General features: G+C 44.5%; 1 protein-coding gene across 1 annotated transcript; it reads left to right on the forward strand.

Annotated features, from left to right (window-relative positions):
* The first annotated feature begins 15,690 nt into the window (after nt 1-15,690).
* LOC123189616 (uncharacterized) lies at nt 15,691-19,286 on the forward strand. Its single transcript, XM_044602070.1, has 4 exons — nt 15,691-16,028; nt 16,770-17,035; nt 17,320-17,562; nt 18,587-19,286. The coding sequence occupies exons 2-4, from the start codon at nt 16,811-16,813 to the stop codon at nt 18,860-18,862; spliced, it is 744 nt and encodes a 247-aa protein (XP_044458005.1). The 5' UTR covers nt 15,691-16,028; nt 16,770-16,810; the 3' UTR covers nt 18,863-19,286.
* The last annotated feature ends 513 nt before the right edge of the window (nt 19,287-19,799 follow it).

The raw sequence follows: 19,799 nt of genomic DNA on the forward strand, positions 1-19,799 counted from the left end.
CCAAAGCTCCATGGGTGTTAGAATCATTACTGTGTAATCTAGATTATTGACTCTAGTGCAAGTGGGAGACTGAAGGAAATATGCCCTAGAGGCAATAATAATGTTATTATTTTATTTCCTTATATCATGATAAATGTTTATTATTCATGCTAGAATTGTATTATCCGGAAACATAATACTTGTGTGAATACATAGACAAACCAAACGTCACTAGTATGCCTCTACTTGACTAGCTCGTTAATCGAAGATGGTTATATTTCCTAACCATAGACATGTGTTGTCATTTGATTAATGGGATCACATCATTAGGAGAATGATGTGATTGACATGACCCATTCCATTAGCCTAGCACCCGATCGTTTAATATGTTGCTATTGCTTTCTTCATGACTTATACATGTTCCTATGACTATGAGATTATGCAACTCCCGTTTGCCGGAGGAACACTTTGTGTGCTTCCAAATGTCACAACGTAACTGGGTGATTATAAAGGAGCTCTACAGGTGTCTCCAAAGGTACATGTTGGGTTGGCGTATTTCGAGATTAGGATTTGTCACTCCGATTGTCGGAGAGGTATCTCTGGGCCCTCTCGGTAATGCACATCACATAAGCCTTGCAAGCATTACAACTAATGAGTTAGTTGCAAGATGATGTATTACGAAACGAGTAAAGAGACTTGCCGGTAACGAGATTGAACTAGGTATTGAGATACCGACGATCGAATCTCGGGTAAGTAACATACCGATGACAAAGGGAACAACGTATGTTGTTATGCAGTCTGACCGATAAAGATCTTCGTAGAATATGTGGGAGCCAATATAAGCATCCAGGTTCCGCTATTGGTTATTGACTGGAGACGTGTCTCGGTCATGTCTACATTATTCTCGAACCCGTAGGGTCCGCACGCTTAAGGTTTTGATGATAGTTATATTATGAGTTTATGCATTTTGATGTACCAAAGTTTGTTCGGAGTCCCGGATGTGATCACGGACATGACGAGGAGTCTCGAAATGGTCGAGACATAAATATTGATATATTGGAAGCCTATATTTGGATATCGGAAGTGTTCCGGGTGAAATCGGGATTTTACCGGAGTACCGGGAGGTTACCGGAACCCCCCGGGAGGTATATGGGCCTTAGTGGGCTTTAGTGGAAGAGAGGAGAGGTGGCCAGGGCTGGGCCGCGCGCCCCTCCCCCTAGTCCGAATAGGACAAGGAGAGGGGGCGGCGCCCTCCCTTCCTTCTCTCTCTCCTCTTTCCCCCTCCCGAATCCTATTCCAACTAGGAAAGGGGGGAATCCTACTCCCGGTGGGAGTAGGACTCCTCCTGGCGCGCCCTCCTCCTGGCCGGCTGCACCTCCCCCTGCTCCTTTATATACGGGGGCAGGGGGCACCCCTAAACACACAAGTTGATCCACGTGATCATATTCTTAGCCGTGTGCGGTGCCCCCTTCCACCATAATCCTCGATAATATTGTAGCGGTGCTTAGGCGAAGCCCTGCGACAGTAGTACATCAAGATCGTCACCACGCCATCGTGCTGACGGAACTCTTCCCCGACACTTTGCTGGATCGGAGTCCGGGGATCGTCATCGAGCTAAACGTGTGCTAGAACTCGGAGGTGTCGTAGTTTCGGTGCTTGATCGGTCGGGCCGTGAAGACGTACGACTACATCAACCGCGTTGTGCTAACGCTTCCGCTGTCGGTCTACAAGAGTACGTAGATCACACTCTCCCCTCTCGTTACTATGCATCACCATGATCTTGCGTGTGCGTAGGAATTTTTTTGAAATTACTTCCGTCCCCAACATTTTTCCCAATGTTCATCTGAACCACAAGTAAAGCAGCCATCTCTCTTTTTGTCTTTCTTCTTACCCTTCTTCTTAAAGGTAGTATTCTGCTGGACAGAGTTCTTTCCCTTGAACTTGTGGAAGTTCTTCTGCACCACATTGACGCTAGAAGAACCCTCTGCCCCTTTCACGTCTGAGTCCTTTGCTCTCGAGTTCTGCTCAACATTGAGATGACCGATGACATCCTCAACATAGAATTCACGTCTCAAGTGCTTGAGAGAAGTAGCAAAGTTCCTCCAACTAGGAGGGAGTTTTGCAATAATGCAACCCGCGACAAACTTGTCCGGTAACTCACACTTCAGGAGCTCCAGCTCCTTAGCAATGCACTGTATCTCATGAGCCTGGTCCAATACAGAACGGTTATCAACCATCCTGTAATCATGGAACTGCTCCATGGCATACATCTCACTACCAGCATTGGTTGCGCCGAATTTGACTTCGAGCGCATCCCACAAGTTTTTGGCAACCCCCATATGAATATAGGCGTCAATCAGCTTGTCTCCAATCACACTCAGAACTGCTCCCAGAAAGATTGTGGTTGCCTCCCTAAACACCTTCTCCTGTTCAGGAGCAATCATTTCTGTGAGGGACACACCACTAACCCAGAACACGTTCATCGTTGTGAGCCACAAGGTGGTCTTAGTCTGCCAACGCTTAAAATGCGTCCCGGTAAACTTTTCCGGTTTCAGAGTAGCAGCAAAGCCTTGAATCGAAAAGTGCCTAAAATAAGGTTTTTGGATTGTTGGAAATATTAGCACTTTTCCGATTAGACTAATCCACGAGTAAACAGTAAGCATGGCATAAAACGTATGCATCTCATAGCTATACCTAAGCATACTAGCACGTACAGAATATAGAATCGAACCATCTATGAGCAACACATATACGGCTAGCATAAGTACGAGTAAACGAGGGATGAACATATCATACCCTCCGGTTGGCCAGGCCAACGCGGCGGCGGCAGCAGCAGCCTCGGCGTCGTCCATGGCCTTCTTCTTAGCGGCGGCGTCGTCGGCCATGGTGTCGATGCAGGGGAAGTAGTGGAAGCAGAGGCGAACGGAGTTGGGGACGGATCGGGAGCAGTCGCGTCAAGATGCTCCCCAAAAACCTTATTGCCGTTCTCCTGGGCAGGATCTCAAACGACAGGGTTCCGAAGGCACCTGCTCTCCCGACCAGCCGTGCACGCGGTCATCGGGATGGGGTCGCCGGAGGCAGCACCGAGTGAGGAACAGTAGATGACGGCTAGGTCACGCGAGAGGGAGTGAGTGAACCGAAGTGGGTTACTTCACTGGCTAGAGCCTTCTTATATAGTCCGTCGGGGAGGAAGTCGTGGGCCTAGCGGAGGCCCACAACCGAGTCAACCCACTCCCGGCAACGCAAGTCAGCCCACAGTCCAACGTCTCGGACAGTGGCCCACCTGTTAGCGACTCGTTAATTAATCCCTGGTTAATTAATTCGTTCCTGAGCGGCAAAAATAAGCTTCGGCTCGGTTCATTCCCGCAACCCGCGGCGCGCGCGCGTCGTGACGAGGCGGGCGGCGGCGAAGGAGGAGCGTGCGTGTACCACTCCTCTTCCCAAGCTCCCAATGGCAAGTGATAGAGCAACCCTTATAAAGGGGTTTCAACTCTCCTCAACTAGCAAGGTAGGACTAAACTTCCCACCACATGCCATCTCATACATGGGCCTCAAGATTAACCAGGGAATAGTGTCTTATATGGGCCTAAGCCCATCCATAATCCAACACCGTGCTCACACGATATGAACCTACACACTATTCATGTGTCTCCGCAGTGAATTCCCGCTGCATTCAAGAAGGAAGACCACCGAGACACATTTTTATTTTATATTTACAAAATGTGTCTCCGTGGTCTTCCTTCTTAATGCAAGTTTCCGTTGTTTCCAATTCTTATGTGCCATCTCTACTATATCGCGAGCTCAATTTAATATCATGTGTTAGAATATATCTGAGGCCACCGTAGATTATCCGAGGCCAAGCAATCACACGAGCACGACACCGAGATTTGTTAACGAGATTCACCGATATGGCTACATCTTCGGGGCCTGACTATGGTCACTCTTTCTCATGACACCGCTACAATATCGCACCCGATCGCCCTGGACGCCAGCTTCCCGTGCGTTCCTGTGCTATTATGTTGGCACAGGTTACATCGTGTGTCTACCCCTGCTATATATGAGATGCTTAGGATACAAGTGTCCTCCTTTTCTAAAAAAAGGATACAAGTGTCCTATTAGGACATGGCTCCACATTCTATCTAAGCACAATACAACTACAAGTCCAACTGTAACCTACCTTGTATAAAATATTCGACACAACTCTAACATCATGCAGTGAGATAATGTTCGGGAGTTGTGCCCAGGATCGTCTGGTTCTTGCCTGCAAATAAAAAGGATCATCTGGTTTCAGGTGACAGAGAACACTTAACATCATGTTGGACCTTAATCCGATCAACACTTTTCTTAACACAGTACAATCGAAGTCGCTCACATACGCAAACTTACACATCAATCCGATCAGCATGCTGCCATTCACGATGCAAAGCTTCCATCGTACAGGTAAGTTAATACTGCATGTATTGTACTCTTCGTAATGGCAACCATGAGTTCAGCTAATTGGTAAACTTTTAAGTTACATCTATTACAAGTGATGTCTGAATGTTGAACTAGCAACATTGATCAGGTAATGCTTACTGAGCAAACGGTCCAACGGTGCACAGTACCAAGAACAGGAGAACCAGTAACAATTGATACGGATTTCCAATCAATGGATCTTCTTACCTTTGAACCAGAACCTTTAGCTATTTCGTGAAAAGATGAGCATGATAGGGAGCAGAAAAGATGATCATGACCATGAACAAGGGAGAAGGAGACGACGGCCACGGGCCACGGAGAAGAAGAATCGTTGTGCTAATCGAGCTACTCAACGAGGATGAGCATATTAGGGAGCAGAAAAGATGACCACAACCACGAGAGGAGACGATATGTTAGAGATGGTTAGTGTTGAACCAAACCTATATGCCTCTGTTGCAACACACGGGCAATTAACTACTGCCTCGTAACATCCAGCGAAAGGGGGCGAATCGTATTTACCACCCTTATGCGGCAAATAAACGAGCATTTGCTGAAGGATATACTCAGCGGGCCAGCCCACTATTTCTGTTCTCTTTTTTTCCCTTTTCTTTTATTATCAGAAATTTCCCAAGAAAATTACAAACATGCTCATTTATTTTATTTTTGGCTTTTCCTTAGAATATGGTTTATGTTTCAAAATATGTTCACCTTATATTATAAAAATGTTCATCCTATATTATAAAATGTTCATCACATATTATAAAAGTGTCCAATATGTATTTTAAAAAGTTCCTCGTGTATTATAAAATGTTCATCCCATATTATAAAAATGTTTAACACGTATTTAAAAAACGTTCATAACATATTATAATAAAAACAATATATTTTTAAAATGTTCATTGTAAATTATAAACAAGTTCATCCTATATTATAAAAAAGTTCAACGTGCATTTAAAAAAAATTCATTGCGTATTATAAAAATGTTCAATATGGTTGGGTGTATTATAAAAATGTCATCCCATATAATATTATGATTCAACATGTTTTTAAGCATGTTCATCATGTATTTTAAAAATCCCCATGAATTTTAAAATTTTCATAAATTTGAAAAAGTTCATCATTTTGAAAAAAATCTAGAATTTGAGACAAGTTCACAAATTTAAAAAAAACTTCAAAAAATTGGGAAAAAGTTCACAAATTCCGAGCAATTTTTAAAAAAATGTGATCAGGTTTTTCCAAATGTGAACATTTTTCGTAATTCTGAACATTGTTGGAAAATCAAACCCCGTTTGCTATAGTGACACAGAAAGATCAAGTTGTGAACCTCATGTTTTGGTAGTAACCAACATAACCAACTTGGACAGCTTGCCTTCCGTGCTTATTTACTTTTTTTCTTCTTCTTTTTGTTGTGCGTCAAATTGTAGCGCTAAAAAGAGGACCCCGGTTTATGCTTTTTTTTTGGTTTTCTAGATCATTTTTATTCGGCTTTTCCTTTTTTTCTTTATGTTTTCCTTTCTTTTTCATTTTTCTTAAATTGATGATTTTTTTTCAAATCTGATGATTTTTTTTTCCAATTCGATGAACTCCTTTTCAAAATCAATGAACTTTTGTGAACAATATTTCCAAATTTTCGACAAACTTTTCAAAATTGTTGAACTTTTCTTAAATTTGTGAACTTTTCAAAAATCCATGAACATTTTTAAATTCTTTAAATTTTTTATTTTCTGTGATTTTTTTTATTTTTTCCTATATCTTTTTCCAAAGTCAACGGTTGATCGGTCAAACTGGTCAACCGCTACCAGTCAAGTGCGATCGAGCGACCAGAAGAAAACCGGTCAAATGCAATCAAGCGATCGCCTTCTACATGGCCCGGCCCACGAGGGTGTGCGTGTGAGCACAAGCAACGCCGATTAGGAGCTCCCTAATATCTGGTGTAACGCCCCAAGACTGGAGCTTCAGATACCTTCCTTGGATTCCGAGTTTTGTTGGTGTTTTGTTTGGTTCGTTGCATTCATCATTACATCATGTGCATTGCATCATGTCATCATGCAACCCGGTTTAAAAACTCAACTAAATTAAATGGCATGGATCTCCGATTCCATTTAAATCGAGGGAAGAGTGACTTCTCTTTATAACATATCCTCCCGATAGTAGGGGGCTATATTCAATATTTCTTTAATTTTAAATTCACCATAACACACTTGCAAAAATCCTAATGCCTTTGTTATCACAACCCTTGGCCTCGAACTTAGTCCGTAGATTCTTTCGTCATTTTCCGGAGCTCCACCAAAAATCCGAACATTTTTGGACACTTCTATAACCAAGCCCTAGTTCAAACCCTTTTGAATTAAATTCAAACGAGTTTGAATTACATCTTTCAATCTTGCCTCTCCTATTTTTCGTGGACCGTGCACATTTTTACGAGTCCGTGAAAATTATTCCCATGCCCAGATTCCACCCCTACCTTCTCTTTCGTTTCTCCCTCTTTTTCTGTTTTGTTTTAATATGGAAAAGAGTAAGAGAGGAATGAGAGAGAGAGGAGTTCAGCTTAGTCCAGCCGGCCCAGTCCCTAGGCCCAACTCCTGCGGCCTGACCTAGCCGGCGCAAGAGGCCTGCCCGATCTCCTCGTTCCCCCTGCCCGCTAGCCTTTTCCTCGATCCCCTCCTCCCTGTCTCCCTTCTCGCGCCGCCAGAGAGAGAGAGAGGGACCGACAGCGCTAGGCTGCCCGACCCCCCATCTCCCGATTTCTCGCTCTCTCCTTCCTCGCGCTTGCCTTCCCTTGCGCCGCTCTCTCCCCTCCATCCTCCTTCCGCCGCCACGCACACACACAGAGAGGAGCGAGGGCTCCTCACGCCCGCTCCTCGCGTGCCGCGCCCTCAAGCTCCCTGATCCGCCGCCCCTGCTATGGCCGCCACTCCGGTCAAGTTCCTCGCCGGATCCGGTGACCTCCGCCTTGAACCCGTCGTCTCCGTCCCGTTTCGTGCCTTCTCCGTCCATGCCCTCCTCCACCAGCAGCGTCGCCGCCTCCGTCCGGTTCCTCTCATGCCGTCGCCCTGTTTTCCCCTGCTTCGAACAAGGAGGCGCGCTGCCGCGCGTTGAACCCTCCTCTGCCTCGCACGGAGTCTAGCTCCAGCAACGCCCGTGGACCGTGAACCGCGCCAAGACCAGTGTCAAACCTCTGCTTTGTCCTATACCGCGCCCAGTACCACGACCATTACATTCCGTTTCTTCACTGCCAAGGCCGAGAGAACGCCAAGTACCAGGATGACAACGACCCATCAAGTTCATCTACGCGCGTGTACCACTACGTCGGAGACCTTGGATGCACCAAGTTCCACTACCGCAAGTCGGACCCCGAACGATCGACGTCTCATGGACCGTGTACAACTACCATCGCCCGAAGACATTGGAGTCATCGAGTACCTCTCCGAAAATGAACGTGCATGACTACCGTCGCAAAACGAGACCGTCAAGACCCGACCGACAAGTACCCCGACGACCCTGAACATATATGGTCATGTACAACTACCATCTCCGAAGAACCGTGTAACGGGACCGCCAAGTTCGTCTTCCGTCGTCTCTGAGATCGTCAAGTACCACTATAAGATGTGCAACTACTTCCACGACGAAACGAGAGCAACTACCGCCGTTGAAGGCCGTCAAGTGAGCATCTACCGACGACGTGTACGACCTACTTCGTGAACATGTACCACTACGCTGCCCTAACGTCTACGGAACATGTACCACGACCATCGTTGAAGACCCCGTGGACGTCAAGTTCCATGTCGTGACCCCGAACATCTACGGACATGAACCACTACTTCCCTCGGTGTCTCGAGAATGTCTACTTCCCCTACATCGCATCGAACTCGAACCCCTCCTATAACACACGCTTCAAAGGTATAACCTCGAGGCGACGTCCGTGAACGTATGTTTGCGATGTTTGAGATGCTCGTGTTTTGCACCCTGTTCAAATTGTCACTCGTTTCCTTGTCGCATTTGAGGTTCTTCTTTTATTTTGGTTCCGTAGTCGGGCCTTGATTGTATCTGGTTGATGTAATGCTTTATTCATGTAATTGTGTGAAGTGGTGATTGTAAGCCAACTATGTATCTTTTCCCCTTATGTATTATATGGGTTGTGTGAAGATTACCTCACCTGCGACATTGCTTTCAATGCGGTTATGCCTCTAAGTCGTGCTTCGACACGTAGGAGATATAGCTGCATCGAGGGCGTTATAAGTTGGTAATCAGAGCCTTCCCCGACCTTAGGAGCCCCCCTGCTTGATCGAATAGCTGGCGTTGTTGAGTCTAGAAAAATGTTTTGAGTCATTTAGGATTATATATATCGGAGAGTTTAGGAATTATTTTTACTCCCCAGTCCCTTCATCGCTCTGGTAAGGCATCCTGACGTAGAGTTTTGACTCTTCTCTTCTCAAATTTCACTAAATTTTTTTAGGATCACGCGAGTATCTTGGAATCGTCCCGATCGATTTGTGACGAGAACATTGTTCTTGGTGCCTCCTGTCATTTAGGGGTTGTGGCAGTGTCCCGGGGAGTTGAGCTCCGAGGTGTTGTCGTTACAATTTTATCGTTGCAATTCTGGAAATACCTGAGTTTAGGTTCGCCGACATCGAAAATCTCTTTTATGCAGTTGTTGGTGAGATAACCTCGACGCCACCCAGTACTGGGGCGGAAGTTCGGGAGTATTGCCATAACTCGTATAACGGATGCTTTTCGAAGGTTGAGGTAAATGATTTTCGAAGGTTTCTTGGTTATGTGTTGAAGGATGGATACAACTGGATGTAGGATTTGCTAGTTTTGGGTGAGATATTATGCTTCCCCTGTATCCCCAACACCTGATTGCATAACCGGAAAGTTTTGGGAGTTTATAAGTGGGAATTCAAGTAGCTCTTAGGAAATCTTTCCGACAGATGTATGATATGAAATTGGGGTTCGACGTCTAGTGGTTCGCCTATTCACGGTCGGTTTTACAGTGGTCTCGTTGTGTCTTAAAGAGTCCTTGGCTATGCCGACTCGGGGACGCTTCGTATGTCATGTGCACTGCCTTGTACATGATGGTGATGTACGATCGAGCCCGTGTAGGCCCCACCACAAAAACTTCGGACGAAATATCTATCATATGTTTGTTCCGGCTTATTTTTCAAGCCAATCCTTTGTTTTTGTTTTGGGTTGTGGTATTCGAGTTGCTTCGATGTCAAATGTCGATTCCATACCTTTCCTAAATGGTGTTCTCATATTCCTATGTGGATGCTAATCCTTCTTGATAATCGAGATTGTGCTGTCAATCTTTTTCAATCGGTGTGTTTCTCTTCAAGTGGATCCGATCATTGCAACATCCGCAAGTTTCAATCTCAGCTTTCTCAACGGTGTTCGTTTCATCCATTCCAAGTTGCATTTTTTTCCCGCCCACCCACCCTTTTTCTTCGAGGACTCGAATTTCTTAATCAAGTATCCATTTTACTGATGTGAAGTCTCTCCATTCTTTTCAATCAATATCCTTATCCGGTGATTCTCATGAAGATTCTAACGGAGCTTCAAGTTCGTCACTCTTCACTAATTTTCTTCTTCGGTGGATTCAATTCAAGCTTTTGGTGTTGATCATATCCTTTTTCCTCGTTTCAAGTACCTTCTCTTACCGGTGCTCCTCATATTCATTCTTTTCTCGCTATTCAATTGTTCCAGAGTGCTCATAATATCTAGAAGAATCGTGTTTCTACTCTGCTTTCATTCAAGCTCTTTCGAGGATGTTATCTCTTTTGAGCCATCTAATTCAACCGGTGCAATCTATCTTTTAAATCCTTCAACGATGTTTCTTTTGAATGTGCCCTAACCCACAGGTCTTTTCACAGGATCTTACCTGACTCTTCTTATTTTCCCGGAGGTATTCTCAAATTATTTTTGAAGTTTGACATAAGAATGAATTATCATCAGTCTTATGTTTTTCTCCAAGATCGTTCAAATTCTTTTCATCGTTGGCTCAACCTTTTTCCAATTTTAATTCCGGAGTGCCTCTACAATTCTTGGTGTTGTTTCTCGTCGTCATTCTCTGTATTTGAAGATCGAAGAAGAGTTTTTCCTCCATATCCTATCCGTTCTCTCAGAGATTCGTGGTTCTAGTTCGAGGCCATCCTCTCATAATTGGTTTTGATTGTGAGATTTCTTTTCATCCATCTGGAGCAATTCAAGAGTCTTCTCAGTTTGAGTAGCCGGAGTCCCTCATTTCAGGGTTTTTTTTTCCTTTCTCAGCTTTCAGTTATCATCCTCCAATCTTACCGGTGCATCATTCAAATATTCTCTAATCAGTTCGTGATCCCTTCGTTCACTTGTATCTAAATTCTCTCAAGCATCTTCGTTCATTTGCAAACTCTTCCCGGTGTTTCTTTATCTTCTCTTCGTTCATTTTCAATTCTACCGATGGCTCATTCAAAAATTTCTTTTCCTTCGTTATCATATCAATTTATTCGTTGCTCCAATCCTACCGATGGTTCGTTGAAGACCTTATCAAGTTATCGATATCTCTCTTAATCCTTTCCACGAGAATAAGTAGTGTGCCAAATCCATTGTTTGTCATCAATTAAATTGGTGAAGGATACGCATAATGTAATTCTTATTCTTGTTTCATCGAGTAAATTTAATTCTTTATTCTGGAGGCTCATCAAATTCTCGGTTCGAGATGCTTTATCTATTCTTTTCCCGGAGTTCCAAGTTTTCTCAATTATTTCATTGCAAAGATCCATCTAAGCATTGCAAGGCTTCACCTTGTGTTCTCTACTTATCTTTCCTTTCGTTTGATCATTCTTTTGTTACCGGAATTCTTCATGGAGGCTCTACATGATGGTTCACCAAGGATTTAATTCCTTCTCGAAGTGTTCATCGAGATTCTTTTCAGGGGAGCTCAAGTATTATTTATCTTGCATTTTAAAGTGCAATTCTTTCTACCGTATCATTTGAGGTGGTGTTATGTCATTCTTGATGATTTCCCTATGTGGTTCATGATTCACATGTTGTCAAGATTGAGATATCTTAAATCCATCAATCTCGTCATTGGAGTTATCTTGGGTTATATTTCACCTAAAGCTTTCCCTAAGGATTTTGCTATTTATGGTGCTTATAATGACCCAAGTTCTTCATTTATCCTCCCGGTGAGATAAGTTTCTCGTCTCCTTGTTCATACCAATCCAATTCATTTTCCCGTGAGTGGCAGGTTGTCACCTCATAAATTTGAGATGTATTCCATAAGACCATATCAAGCGTATTCTTTTCGTTGTTGGTGTTCCAACAACTCCGTTCGACCCTTCTCCTAAAGATGCCTTTTCAAACTCTTTTGTGGCAGAAGTTGGCATTTTCTTTTCCATTCTTTTATTTTAATCATCTATCTTCTATTTCTCTCTCCCGGAGGCATTGTGTTGCTGCTCTCTTCAGACCTTCTTCTTGTCCTTGTCATGCTTATCCTTTTAACCAGAGTGTTGTGCCCCTTTGCTCAAGCTCTTTCATTTTATCAAGTCTTTCATCTCTTTTCAACCGAAGTGCTGTCCGAATTTGTAATTCCTTGTTACTCTTCCCTACCGGAGTGCTTTCAACTTCGCTCTTTCTCGTTGCTTTCTTTCTTTCAAATTGGTCAACCTCTCAAGGTTCGTGGTTTCACTCATTTGTCAAAGAAGCAACTTAGTTTTACCTCTCCTCTTCCTCTTCCGTTTTCCCTCCGGTGCCATCCTAGATCTTGGGACGAGATCCTCTCGTAGTGGTGGAGTGTTGTAACGCCCCAAGACCGGAGCTTCAGATACCTTCCTTGGGTTCCGAGTTTCGTTGGTGTTTTGTTTGGTTCGTTGCATTCATCATTGCATCATGTGCATTGCATCATGTCATCATGCAACCCGTTTTAAAAACTCAACTAAATTAAATGGCATGGATCTCTGATTCCATTTAAATCGAGGGAAGAGTGACTTTTCTTTATAACATATCCTCCCGATAGTAGGGAGCTATATTCAATATTTCTTTAATTTTAAATTCACCATAACACACTTGCAAAAATCCTAATGCCTTTGTTATCACAACCCTTGGCCTCGAACTTAGTCCGTAGATTCTTTTGTCATTTTCCGGAGCTCCACCAAAAATCGGAACATTTTTGGACACTTCTATAACCAAGCCCTAGTTCAAACCCTTTTGAATTAAATTCAAACGAGTTTGAATTACATCTTTCAATCTTGCCTCTCCTATTTTTCGTGGACCGTGCACATTTTTACGAGTCCGTGAAAATTATTCCCATGCCCAGATTCCACCCCTACATTCTCTTTCTTTTCTCCCTCTTTTTCTGTTTTGTTTTAATATGGAAAAGAGTAAGAGAGGAATGAGAGAGAGGAGTTCAGCTTAGTCCAGCCGGCCCAGTCCCTAGGCCCAACTCCTGCGGCCTGACCTAGCCGGCCCAAGAGGCCTGCCCGATCTCCTCGTTCCCCCTGCCCGCTAGCCTTTTCCTCGATCCCCTCCTCCCTGTCTCCCTTCTCGCGCCGCCAGAGAGAGAGAGGGACCGACAGCGCCAGGGTGCCCGATCCCGCATCTCCCGATTTCTCGCTCTCTCCTTCCTCGCGCTTGCCTCCCCTTGCGCCGCTCTCTCCCCTCCATCCTCCTTCCGCCGCCACGCACACACACAGAGAGGAGCGAGGGCTCCTCACGCCCACTCCTCGCGTGCCGCGCCCTCAAGCTCCCTGATCCGCCGCCCCTGCTATGGTCGCCGCTCCGGTCAAGTTCCTCGCCCGATCCGGCGACCTCCGCCTTGAACCCGCCGTCTCCGTCCCGTTTCGTGCCTTCTCCGTCCACGCCCTCCTCCACCAGCAGCATCGCCGCCTCCGTCCGGTTCCTCTCATGCCGTCGCCCTGTTTTCCCCTGCTTCGAACGAGGAGGCGCGCTGCCGCGTGTTGAACCCTCCTCTGCCTCGCACGGAGTCCAGCTCCAGCAACGCCCGTGGACCGTGAACCGCGCCAAGACCAGCGTCAAACCTCTGCTTCGTCCTGTACCGCGCCCAGTACCACGACCATCGCGTTCCGTTTCTTCACTGCCAAGGCCGAGAGAACGCCAAGTACCAGGATGACAACGACCCGTCAAGTTCATCTACGCGCGTGTACCATTACGTCGGAGACCTTGGATACACCAAGTTCCACTACCACAAGTCGGACCCCGAACGATCGACGTCTCATGGACCGTGTACAACTACCATCGCCCGAAGACATTGGAGTCATCGAGTACCTCTCCGAAAACGAACGTGCACGACTACCGTCGCAAAACGAGACCGTCAAGACCCGACCGATAAGTACCCCGACGACCCTGAACATATACGGGCATGTACAACTACCGTCTCCGAAGAACCGTGTAACGGGACCGCCAAGTTCGTCTTCCGTCGTCTCCGAGATCGTCAAGTACCACTATGAGATGTGCAACTACTTCCACGACGAAACGAGAACAACTACCGCCGTTGAAGGCCGTCAAGTGAACATCTACCGATGACGTGTACGACCTACTCCGTGAACATGTACCACTACGCTGCCCTAACGTCTACGGAACATGTACCACGACCATCGTTGAAGACCCCGTGGACGTCAAGTTCCATGTCGTGACCCCGAACATCTACGGACATGAACCACTACTTCCCTCGGCGTCCCCTACATCTACTTCCCCTACATCGCATCGAACTCGAACCCCTCCGATAACGCACGCTTCGAAGGTATAACCTCGAGGCGATGTCCGTGAACGTATGTTTGCGATGTTTGAGATGCTCGTATTTTGCACCCTGTTCAAATTGTCACTCGTTTCCTTGTCGCATTTGGGGTTCTTCTTTTATTTTGGTTCCGTAGTCGGGCCTTGATTATATCTGGTTGATGTAATGCTTTATTCATGTAATTATGTGAAGTGGCGATTGTAAGCCAACTATGTATCTTTTTCCCTTATGTATTATATGGGTTGTGTGAAGATTATCTCACTTGTGATATTGCTTTCAATGCGGTTGTGCCTCTAAGTCGTGCTTCGACACGTAGGAGATATAGCCGCATCGAGGGCGTTACATCTGGCGTCAAATAGGAGTTTTTTCTTTTTTCGTAGATTCATTTATTTAAAACATTTTATCTCTTAACCAATGTTCCCAAATCCCGAACCATTTTCACTGTTGAATTTCTTGCGTTGAGATCTTGGAAACTAAATCCCATATTAATAAGTTCTGATGAACTTTTTCACAGAAAAAAATGAGTCGGAAGCATGACCCCCCCTTCCTTGTAGAAGCAAATATGTGCCTCTCGTGGGAAAAAGATAATGATAGTTTTTTTCCTTTTCATGAAGCACCACTGTGCCTCTTGCGGAAGCAAACCTGTGCCTTCATGAGAAGCAAATCTCTGTCTCTCACGGAAGAAAAAAACGTGTATTTTCCTTTTTCGAGAGGCACAACCGTTCCTCTTGTGAAAACAAACCCGTGCCTCCACGAGAAACAAATCTATGCCTCTCCTGAAAGAAAAAAAATACATTTTTTTCTCTTTTTGAGAGGCACAACTACATCTCTCGCGAAAAAATGCATTTTTCTGCGTGTTTTTTTTTATTTTTTGTCCAAAACCTAAGCAAAATCGGACAAAAACTGAAAAGCCACCCCCCCAAAAAAAATCTAGCTAAAACCCGAAAACGCGTACAAAAATAAATAGAAAAACATAATCTCGAGGAAGCGCCCAACACGCGACACAAGGCGGGGGCTGACGCGCTCCCAGCCCACCAAAAATGACCACTGAGAGGCTTCCGCAAGGGGTACCCCTCATTTTGTTTCTCTCATCTGCTGATTAGTGGAGATAAGGTCCCATGCTGCTATTATACATGAAGTTTTAGAACGTAAAGCTAGTTTTTCAGTTTTGTAGTTTCATTCATAAACGCAGAAACTTCAATTTTGAGGCTGCTAATCTCGCTAAATTTGCTTGTAACCTGTGTTATAGGTAGACATATGTGGTTGGGCAATCCTCATGACGTTGTACCTGTGGACATCACTTTGATGAAACAATAAAGGTTGGTGAGATTTCTCAAAAAAAAAAATCTTCCGAGTTTAAAACAAACATAACGAAAATCTGCCATTTTTTTAAGTTTAAAATAAACTTTCAAGAATTACCATGGTATATTTTGGTCTGTTGGCGTGAAGCAGGCCTAGAACTAACCAACCAGCCCAAACGGGCTACATTTTGGTCTGTACCAGTACGGTTGTACGAAAAGGGTCCCACTCTGTAGCGGAAAAAAACGACGACGCAATCCAATCCTCCTCTCCCCATTCCAGGCCGCAGTCCCCGCTCACCGCCCACCGGAGAGCTCGTTGCGGCGCGGCGCGGCGGAGCGGAGCCCTACTCCTCTTCCCGTCCTTTCTTTCCTCTCCCTCCCGAGTCCTCCCGGCCTACCCGACGCGGCTCTGAATCTCTTCTGTAGCATATACCACAGGCTACAGCTGACGCCTCGATCCCGTCCCCGCCCTCACACGACCCGCCGTCACCGTTCTTCCTCGCCGGACGTCGCGTTCCTGCTGTATCCACGCCGTCCGCAGTCTTTGGCCATTGGGTTTTGAGGTATGAGGTTTTACCCTCCACTCCGGCGATTTGATTAATCCTACTGACCTTCACAATTTCCGGGTGCCCTGGTGCGCACCAGGCACACCATCTAGATCTGCCGCCTGGCTGTCGACCTATGAGCTGTACGTAGTACGGCTTTGCTTTGCCCGTGGCATGATTTTCTGCTTGTTGGGTAGTAGTACATTTTAATATCACCAGGATTCATGTTAAAAGAGTATAGGGAATACAAGGGTAGAATGCTGTACTTTAGCCTGCATTGGTGTTCAAGTATGATCTCGTAACGATTGTCTGTTGTCTTTACTTAGCTTTTGGGGTAGTTCTGTGGCAGGTTTGGAATTCCTATAAAGTTGATTTCAGGTGGGGTTCATAGGTTTCACCTGATCTCCATCATAATCCTCTCCGAACATCGGGAATTTTGCTCTACCTGGAAATCATTTTTTCTTCTGTCCAAAATCCTTTCACATGGACTCAGTTCATCGTTTGGGAAACTGTGGACAACATACATGCTTAGTTTTGTTCGTAGCATTAGTGGATTGTGCCGGCCTATTCCTTCTATAGCAAGACTCTGACTTCTGGTGAATCATCTTTAGCACTGACTACATGTTATGCAAAACGGAGAAATTTATTCTTTTGAATTAGATTAGTTCAACTGATACTGTTCTATTGTTGCAGTGTTGTAGATATTTGACATTCTTCTTCCTAACTCAGTATGTAATCATTCCTATTTTTAACCTCCAGATTTGGCTCCAGTTAATTCTAGAATTCAAGAAGTTAGAAACATGAGCTACTGCCAAGCTACAACGTACAAGCCTCTTGGCGGGCTCACTTTGGACAGACCATTAGGTCTTGGGAGAACTTGCAAAATACTTCCTGAACATTTTGTATGGCAACATTTTTCTAGATCTTGCAAGCTGCAAGAGAAAGTATATCCAAGGCTTGTTGTTGCTGCTTGCCATAAGAGGCTTGGTCCTGTATATGCCTCAAGCGGGAAGGGAAACCTTGATGTAAGTATCATTCACAGCTTTCTTACTTTGTGATTGGTTTTCTATTGGAAACTTGGCAAATTTGTCAAGTTTGACTTGGTTTGGCACAATGGAATTTTCTTATTGATGTTGTAGGAATGCTTTAGTTTCAGGAATTCCTCTTTGGGAGATAGGGATACTGTGTAAAATGGGGTGTGGTAGGCAGTTGATATGCTACGCACCAAGCATATTTAATACATCAAGGTTGTTAGGCACAATTGCTGATGTGGAACCATCTGCTAAATTTACTGTTGCTTTCTTTTCAGCCATTCTCTATGGAATCTTTGAACAAAGCAATGGATGGAGCAAAAAAGCAACAGTCCATACAAGGCTTCCTGATGGAGCAAATGGCTAAGATTACAGGACAGGGGTCTGGTGGAAATGGAGGAAATAATAACCGTTATGGAGGCAGCGGTGGTGGTTCTGATGGCCCGGATGACGAATCTTTCACGGATTCATTGTATGAAGTGGTCCAAGTTGTGTTAGCAACTGTTGCTTTTGTACTCACGGTAATTGCATTGCTTCTTTCTTCCTTCTCATCGTCCTTTGATCTGAAATGCTATATTTTACAACTATAGTTCTGTACGGACCTTTCAATCTCTTATAATGCCTAAACATACTACATTAAGCTAGCATTTTGTTTATTTTCAGTGCAAACCTTTTGATGTTTATTCACAGCCGTAGTTGATGGTACAAATATGTGATGGCTATTATATGTTTATTATTTTGAACAGCCCTTTCTCCTTGTGGACTTGCCAGCTCAGAAGGGATAATATGTATACTTGAAGTACATAATAGTGATATTACCATTCTCCATTAGTGAGAAAACATCCGTGTAGTTCCCGCTTTTGCCAAAGAAGATTTTATTATTTCTTCGTGGCAGCTGTTTTCTATTTCTCGTAAATATTAATCTATGTGGAGTTGTTGACTACCTTACAAGTAAAAAGATAAATTTACCCTTCTTACTAGGGAAGGTTACTATTATGAATAGTAATTGATTGGTGTACCATTACTAACATTTGCTCTGTTTTCTGGTGATCATCTTCATTAGTAGTGCTGTTCTAAATATACTCCCTCCGTCCGGTAAAGAGTGTACATCTAGAAGTTTTAGGACAAATTATGGAGTTGAGTAAAAAATGCATTGGAAAGGTGCAAACCACCATCTCTCTCCTTTTTAATTACCCAACCCCCAATGAGCTAAGTGCATGTAGAAATTAAGAAGACTATGTGTAGATTGCTATTGGTCTTGATTACCGTGTGGTGAGAGAGAAGTATTTTTTTCCTACTTTAAAGTACATTGGGAAGATAGAAGTACACTCTTTGGTGGACAAAATTTGAAACTAGATGTACACTCTTCACCGGACGGAGGGAGTATATGGTAAATTAGACTTGCATCTGCCAAAAACAAGACTTCCACACAATTTTCTTCCCACCACAACACACCGAACACGAGTGTGTTTATATTCTTGTTGGCTGTGAACGTTAAGGACCCCCCACATTATCTTTCTAAACAGCGTTTGCTTTGTTATGCAGTATATCCACATCATCAGAGGAGAGGAGTTGTACCGCCTTGCTAGGGACTACACCAGATACCTCGTCACTGGCAAGAGAACGTCCCGGCTGAAGCGTGCCATGCTTAACTGGCGTGATTTCTCAGATAGCATCACAAAGAATTTCAGCACACAAGACGATGTGTATCAAAGCCCGGTCGCTTCTGAAGCCATGTGGTGGCAACAGCCCCAGAAGCTGGTTCATCATCTCGGTGACCTTTTCAGAGGCAACCTGCGTCCACATGCCCAGGAATCTTAAACCCTAGCATTCCACGGTTGCCTTCGAATTTCCACCTCAGAAACTTCTGTTTCTGACCATCTAGTTTATGCTAGTGCTAAGTAAATCGACGCAACTAGACGATCAGCTGTTGATTCTGGCGGATGGCGATTCTCGCCTAGTGTACTGAAATTCATTCATATGATGTGATGCTGTCTCTGGTCTGTACGTATTGACTACAGAACAGGAGGGGCAGGAGTTAATTCTTGTCAGCTTTGAAGGTCATCATGTAACGTAACATCATTGCTATGATCGTCTGCTCGTCAATGGGGTGCTGCAGCAGCTGGCAGCTTGAATGCTGAATCTGATGGATCAGACCTGCAAAGGTCCAGGTACTGTCAGTTAGTCAATGCGGCAAAGAAGTGTACTGCCATCTATAAAGAATATTGTGGTGTTTTCAGTGTGATTTGCTCTCCCATGGGCCATGGTAGTTCATTTTGTCTAGCCTATTTGAGTTAACTGCAGAGACTTGCAAGATGACCTTTCCATTTGTTGATGTCTTTATGTATGCACTATATTAGACTGTTGTTTGGCTCTATTCATTTTGCAGGCGCCATGAACAAGTCAGATGAACCATGGAGTACTCCATAAACTAAATAAGATTATACATTCTTGATGGGCCATTTAGGCGGGTCTGAAGGGTGTTCTTGTTTTTGGAAAGGAGGATAACCCTGAGTGGCCACAGCATCGATCGACACACTGCCATTTGTCTGAACGGTGGTCTCGTTAGGAGAAAAGTTGACCAACCCGGTTGTTCACGTCATTCAACTAGTACTGAAGCTAATAAACTGGAGGCAGAAACCAACAAACTTCACTTGTGTCATTCAAACTGCCCACGAATGTACTCCCTTCGTTCCAAATTACTCGTCGCAGAAATAGATATATCTAGAACTAAAATACATCTAGATACATCCATATC

Source organism: Triticum aestivum, chromosome 2A (genome assembly GCF_018294505.1).
Source record: "Triticum aestivum cultivar Chinese Spring chromosome 2A, IWGSC CS RefSeq v2.1, whole genome shotgun sequence".
Classification (NCBI taxonomy): Eukaryota; Viridiplantae; Streptophyta; class Magnoliopsida; order Poales; family Poaceae; genus Triticum; species Triticum aestivum.